At 42.5% G+C, this 7,369-nt stretch overlaps 1 protein-coding gene across 1 annotated transcript; it reads left to right on the top strand.

Annotated features, from left to right (window-relative positions):
* Nucleotides 1–1,059: 1,059 nt before the first annotated feature.
* Esx1 (ESX homeobox 1) lies at nucleotides 1,060–6,995 on the top strand. The gene is made up of 3 exons (XM_005004194.3): nucleotides 1,060–1,352; nucleotides 3,286–3,331; nucleotides 6,666–6,995. The coding sequence occupies exons 1-3, from the start codon at nucleotides 1,060–1,062 to the stop codon at nucleotides 6,993–6,995; spliced, it is 669 nt and encodes a 222-aa protein (XP_005004251.1).
* The last annotated feature ends 374 nt before the right edge of the window (nucleotides 6,996–7,369 follow it).

Raw genomic sequence — 7,369 nt, 5'->3', positions numbered from 1 at the left:
TTAGCCCGATAAGGAATTTGGGGCGCAAATGGTACAGAACCAAGATAGTTCTATTCACTAGTCGCCAACTCCTAGCAGGAGAAAGTTGTGCTCACAGCCCAAGGCAAACTAAAGGAACTTGACTTTAGCGTACGTGGGCTGCTGAGGCTTCTGAGCTTTCCCCAGCCCTCAATCTCCTTTTTTTCCCCCCCTTTGGGCAAGTTCACGTGCAGAATATAGAACATCTAGACGTGCGCGGAGAAACACTCTGCCTGTACTTCACAAACTCCAGATGCTAATGTGAGGTCTTGCCCCCAGCCCCTAAACTGACCTTCACAATCTAGCACAACCCTTTTCCCTATTCGGATACTCAGTCTGAGTTGAGAATATGTAGTTCGGCTGCAAAATGCATCCAGTTTTCCGCACAACACGCCCACAACCCGTACTGTGCTCGCTCACACGCTCGTCACACTTTATTTTCCCTCGCCGCAAAGCGCGCCACCATCAGGACCTACCCACTCCAAAAAGATACATTAGGAATTCTGATAGAGGGCGTATGACCTGGGAACTCGTGTATAATTTGAACCTGAGGGGCGCACTGTACCAGTATATAAGGAGTGCTGACACCCAGGCAGCAACGGAAAAGCGCGGAGCAGCCACCAGTTCGAGCTCTTTCCTCTCCCTCGCCATCACTGCAGAACTCTGCTCGAAGTCTGCAGAAGCGCACAACTTCCTCGACAGCAGTTTAAGACATGGAGCGTCTCCCCCAGCCCAGCCAAAGCAGCACTAGCTACAGCACCGTCGGAGCCCGCGAAAGAGAAATCGAAGAACAACTATATGGTCAGTGTTTGGAAGGGGCAGGCGCTAAGACGAACTCTAAGGCAGAAATTTTCTGTGGGAGACGCGGGGACGGGACGCTGCGCGACCGCGCCCGCGCCCGCGCCCGCGCCCGCGACCGTCGCCGCTACTCTTTTCTAGTGACCCCCTGCCTCTTACCTAAGCGCCGCAGGCTCCAACGCGCCGCTCTTCCTCTTTTGCCTCCCTCCTTTCCCAGATGTGCAGCCCAGCGTGGCCTCGGCGATGGGGACCGGAGGAGAGGGCGAGAGCAACACGCCCTCCGAACCTGAGCACGGAGCCGAAGCAGAAGTCAGCCTTGTGGCCAAAGCGCCCCGCACGTTGGACGGCGAGACCGTTGAGAATGACGGCGGCCACCAGGAGCCCACGGAGGCGCAGGAGGAGCCAGCCCCCGCGGCCGCGGAGGGGCCACAGTCCCCCGCAAAGAGGCGCCGCCGCCGCACCGTGTACACGCACTTCCAAGTGCAGGAGCTGGAGGCATTTTTCCGTCGCGTTCAGTACCCCGACGTGTTTGCTCGGTGAGTAGCGTGATCTGGAGGTGGCTCCCCGCTCTATGGGAAACTTTTCTACCTTCTAAAAGCCCGGCTCTGCCGTCCTGAGCAGAAGCCTCCAGGGGCTCGAGGGCTCTGAGGCCCGCCCTTGCGGTGGGGGCGGGGGCGGCGGGCGGCTGTGGCGGGCGGCTGCGGGCGGCTGTGGCGGGCGGCTGCGGGGGGCAGGCGGGAGGGGGGTCTGCGAGGTTTGTTACACTAGTGGGGGGCGACTACGGTGAAGCGTGTGCGGTGGGGGCAGATTTTGCCCATATTTATAAAATTTTGGTAATTTGTTCATGTTGAGTTATTACACTAATTTTGGAAACTTTAGTGTATTGAAGTGTTTATTCGTATTACTGAGAGTTTTTTAGAGTCCTCTATAGTTTTTGTTTAGTTGCTTCGTTTTTGGTTCTTGGTGTTTTGGTTTGGTTTGGTTTCTTGTTTTGTTTTGTTTTCATTTTTGACCCTTAGATTTCGCTCCCAAGGCGAACCCCTATTATTTTATCGCACGCTGTTCCTGGCCCTGCGGTATAAGGACGTTTTCTTCCACACCAACCAGTAGAGTTTTCAGCTTTTTAAACTTGTGACACCGTCATGAAAGGCCCGGATATTTTACACTAAACCCAAGAATTTGAGGTCTTTGTACTGACCTAGAGCCACAGCAGAGCTCTTATTTTTATTTTATTTTTAATATTTTATTTTATTGTATTGTATTGTATTGTATTGTATTGTATTGTATTGTATTGTATTGAGATAGGGTTTTGCTATTTTATCCAGCCTGGGCTGGAACTTGTGATCCTCCTGTCTCGGTCAACCAGAGTGCCAGGATTATTGGTGTACATCACCATGCCAGGCTCCTGGGAGCCTTTGTGATATCTTCCCAGTAATGTATGGAGAGGCAGGCCTATTCTGGCACAAGCTAGAATAAGGGACCAGGCTCCCAGATGTGGGAAATTTCGATACCTTCTCTTCCTCCACTGTATTTATGCTGCTGTATCCTGCCAAACAGCAAAAAGTAATTGCCATCGTGTGCACTAAGGCAGTCCTGGTTTGGAGTCCAGTCTTTTAAGAGTTCATGCTCTGGTTTATAATAAACATAAATATTCTGATGTGAAATAGAGCTTTGCTAGGCACATTGGTACATGCCTGTAACTAGAGAAACTCCTGAGGCTGAGGCAGGAGGATTGAAAGTTGTACCACAGCCTGAGAAACCCAGAGAGACTGTCTCAAAATTTCAAAAGAAAGAAGATAGCTTTCCCAACTCCCTTGAACCCCAGGGTTGTATCTAAGTACTGCAAGAGAAAAAACAAAAGATCCCTGTGGGATGTTAACTGTGAAATTCACAGTGAACTGTGAAGGCCTTGGTTTCAATCCCCAGTACTGAAAAATAAAGTGTTCTAAAGGTGCATTGATTTTTATATTTTGAGACAAGGTTTATATGTAACCCAGGCTGGCCTCAAACTCTTAACCTTTTGCCTCAGCTTCCTGACTACTAGGATTACAGGAAGTCACCACCACACCTTTCTGGCATTTTATTTTGCATGGAACCAAGAAAAGTCTTCTATGAGCCAGGGTTTTAACTCAGCAGCACAAGCACCTGCCAGGCAAGTGCAAAGTTGATCCCTGGTACCAAAATTAAAAAAAAATAGACTTCCATGGTTGTTCTCTGAATTTCCACAAACAGAAAAATTGAGTTATACTCAGTTAACAAATGTACTACTCAGACACTTTCATATGTATTTCCTTTTTTTCTTATTTAATGGGTGAGTTGTCCGTGGGAATTGCTTTCTCTAAACAAAACCTCAAGGTGTACTACAGAAAACTGCTGCATGAGGAGGTAGGGATGGAAATAATGTGCATCCATATATTTCATTTTAGCCGTAACTCCAAACAGTGATCACTTTCAATTTTCCCCTCACAGAGAGGAACTTGCTGGACGCCTGGATTTGACTGAAACCAAAGTGCAGGTCAGTAATCTTTTTTTTTGTTGTCTTTTTCATTTTTATCGGTACCAGGGATCGAACTCACGACTGCCTGCTAGCAAGGCAGGTACTTATGCCGCTGAGCTAAACCCCCAGCCCCCGAGTAATCTTAAAAAGGCAATTTTGCAGGACAGCCATTCAAAAATATATTTTGACTAAGTTTTGTCCTTGGCATTCTCAATATGGTATGTTTTTTGTTGTCTTTTCCATATTGGGCATTTTTTTGGTCAGTTCTAGGGTTTTTACCCAGGGTCATGAGAATGCTACCGGCTTGCTTGACAAGTGCTCCACCAATGAGCCACACGCTTAGCACTTCTTAAGGGGAAAAAATTGTCTTTTTGAGATAAGGCTCCACTCAGAAGCCGAGGCTGGCCTCAAACTTGCAGCAATTCTCCTGCCTCAGCCTCCTGAGTGCTGGGATTACAGGCATGCACCACCACGCCCAGCCAAAAATCTTGATAAACAATTTTTTTCTTATTTTGCCAGTGTAGTAGACCTGTTTTAAGAAGTCAGAGTCGGGAAAACTGATTTACTATGAACCTGCACCCAAATCTGCCATCTGTTGGCTTCGGTTATATTTTGGAAGGTTTTTATTAGTGACATATTCAAATCTGTCCAAAATGAGCTCTGTTGCACAACTCTTGTTCATATCATGTATTTATGCAACAGAAAGACTCCGTTCCTAAGGTGAGAGAGAGAAAAAGTAGCTTCTGGCAGGGAGAGTATGCCCTTTGTTTTTGTAATTTGTAGTTTAGGAGCTTCCAGAAAGATTATATGCAGTGTAAAATCCCTAAAAGATTAGTAAAATCTAATTGAGGACTTGATTCTGTTTGTTAATAGTAATAGATGGGAAGCTAGGTGCCTTACCACAGTGGTTCACAGTGATTTCAATCCAAGAACTGAATGCACTGACCATGTTTTGAGCCCTGGAAAGGTTGGAAGGTGAGCAGAGAGGAGTGCATGAAATTAACAGTGGTGAAAATGAAACTGAAGTGGTGAAAATTAACACATCATAATTGCTTTCTCATCCCAATTTCTTGTCTGGCAAAGGATTGTAGAGTTTAGAGAATTTAGACACAAACGAAACTTTCATTAGCATTAAAGATTAAAATATCAAGGTGAAATCCTGGACTTTGGCAACTCTCATGTCCCAGCAAGACAAGCCACGAAGATTCTAGGACAACATGATCAGTCTGCCATGATCAACTACCACTTGTTTATTTCTCAAGAAGTTTCAGAGGAAGAATGAACCTTTAAACATCCTAGGAGGAAACTTACCCAAAGAGTTTACATGCTTCTTGTTATTAGTTACTTCAGTCTAAAATCAGGCTTTCCTTTTAAAAAGTGAGTGGTTCCCCTCAAAAAGACTTGAATTAAGTACCTCTTTTTTCCCCCATGCTTACCTCCCCTAGCAATTGGGCTGACATTATTTCTGGTGAGAAAGGGACAGGGACAGCTGGATAGCTGTTGATCGAACATTTATTTACTTTTATTTATCAGGCTTTAGCATTCATAGCGGGAGCCTTATGTAGTTCATCAGCATCCAAGATCTTGAAAAACCACTCTTGTTAATATTTTAATAATTAAGGATTTAAGGAATATTAAAAGTGGAACTGGAAAGATACAGTAATGTGCCAAGTGCTGGACTATGCTTAGCTCACTAAGAGTTGGCTGAAGGTAGGACCTGTTTACTCTCTTAAGATATTATTATAAATAAATAGCTTTACAGTTGTAGTTTTATTTTATAAAAAAACAAACCATATAAGAGAATTCATAACCAAATAAGAGAATAATAATAGTTAATACATTGTGTATAGTTATCTTCAAAGTAGACACAGAGTACAAGACATAGACAAAAAAGATTCTTGCAAAGAAGAAATAAGCAGTTACTTGCACAGAACATTTTTCAATGAACTAAAAGAAAATGGTATTATAAATGAAACAAATTAGCATATACATTAAAATATTTTTGAAACAACATAATAGGTAATTTGGGAAGTGATGCGAACATCTCCTTACTATGTATTTACATTTCTTCCATTTTGCTCTTTGTGTGTGTGTATATATGTATACATTTCTCATATAAGAGAAACCATGCAGAATTTAAGCTTCTGTGTTTGAACTTATTTCACTTAGCATTATGTTCTCAAGTTACATTCATGTACCTGTGATTGCCTCAAGTTTATTTTTTCTCTGGCAGAATTGTACTCCATTAGATGTAAATAGCACCTTTTCCTTACCCATTCATCTGTTGATGGTCATTTACATTGGCCACGAATGAAATGCAAATTAAAAGCACTTTGAGATTCCATCTTACCCTTGAAAGAATGGCTATTATCAAAAAACATAGTAATAACAAATACAAGCAGAATATGGGGGAAAGGAACTCTTTTACGTTGTTGATGGGAATGTAAACTAATACCTCCACTATGGAAATCAATGTGGATATCTTCAAAAACTAAAAATAGAAATTCCATTTGACCTTGCTATCGCCCTTCTAGGTATCTTTCCAAAAGAGTTAAAATTATATTACAAGAATACATACATGTCCATGCTTATAGCAGCCCAATTTACAATAGATCTTAGAAACAGCATACATGTCTAATTGATTTTTATTAGTACATTTCTATAGTACATATTGATTACATTCTTGTGGTGAGTTGACACATGTACATAACACATCATAATTCTTTTTTTATCCCTTTCCCCTCTATTCCTCCCCCTCCCCCATCTCTTAGTCACCTTCCCTTTTGCAAAAGATTTATCTCTTTTTCTTATTATCTTTTTTTATTTTTCTCTTTATTCATATTTTGGGTTTCTCGTGTAAGATAAGTCATGTGATATTTAAACTTGTGTGTCTGATTTATTTCACTTTATGGTCTCAAGATGAATCCATTTTCCAACAAATGACTGAAGTGTATCCTTTTTATGACAAAGTGGTAGTGCATTGTATATAAATAGAGTACCTCATTTTCTTCGTCCATTCAGCTCTTGAGGGATACATAGGCCACTTCCAAGAATTAGCTATCATGAATTGCACTGCCATCAACATGAGTATCCATATGTATTATGTAATAAGCTTCTGTGTTTGGACTTATTTCACTTAGCATTATGATGTCTAGCTTTTGGGAAGATACTTAGAAGAGAAGTAGCTATATGTCAAATGGAACTTCTATTTTTAATTTTTCTGAGTAATCTCCATATTGATTTCCAGTTTAAAATCTCAGTGGAATACACAGTTAGTTAAACGTTGTGTTTCTTCTTTTATGACATTCACTGGTCATATATCAAACCAATTATTTTTTCCTACTGATTGCAGGTTTGGTTTCAGAACCGAAGAGCCAAGTGGAGACGACAACAGAGGGCACAGGTGTTGGGAAATAGGCCTCCTGTATTCCTGGGCCCTGGCATGGGCATAGTCTTGAATAGTCCCTATAATGCTATACCTGTTGTGGAACCTGCTTGGAGATATGGTCCTGTAAGGCCACCACCCTTTGGGCCCCCTGTGCTGCCTGTGGTACCTTTGCCACACAGGCCACTGATGATGCATATTCCTCCTGGAGCACCTATGCCTCCCTTTGGCATGCCCCCTGTAGGTGTGGCATGGCGCCCCATTAACCCATATCCTTTCAGAAATCCCGTTTTGTAAAGTTTCATAACAGTTTTCCCAAAGGTTTTCTGCCAGTTATAAATTGTTGCATAGCACACCACCTGATTAGTTTGTTAAATACTTGTTAAATAAAGTGAGTAAACAAAGCTAGTGTCTTGTTTTCTGTAGCCCACAATAAAAAAGACTATACAATACATATGTGAATTAGCAGGATGTTGATTTTGAGTGCCAAATAAGGTTAGTAGGATATGGGTGAAAATTGCTAAGGGAATGGAATTTGAACAGAATGATAAAGAGGCCCATTTTCATGAGCTAATACCTATAAGTAACCATCAAAAGGCCATTCACATCACAGTTTTCCAAGTGCCTGTGGTAGGCTTCTTCCCCACCTTCCTCACTCCTCCATCCTCAGC

This window comes from Cavia porcellus, unplaced genomic scaffold (genome assembly GCF_034190915.1).
Source record: "Cavia porcellus strain 051 isolate PalLab524CR breed Dunkin Hartley unplaced genomic scaffold, mCavPor4.1 scaffold_3, whole genome shotgun sequence".
Lineage (NCBI taxonomy): Eukaryota > Metazoa > Chordata > Mammalia > Rodentia > Caviidae > Cavia > Cavia porcellus.
The sequence above is the reverse complement of the archived record's forward strand: the minus strand, read 5'-3'. Positions and strand labels throughout refer to the sequence as shown.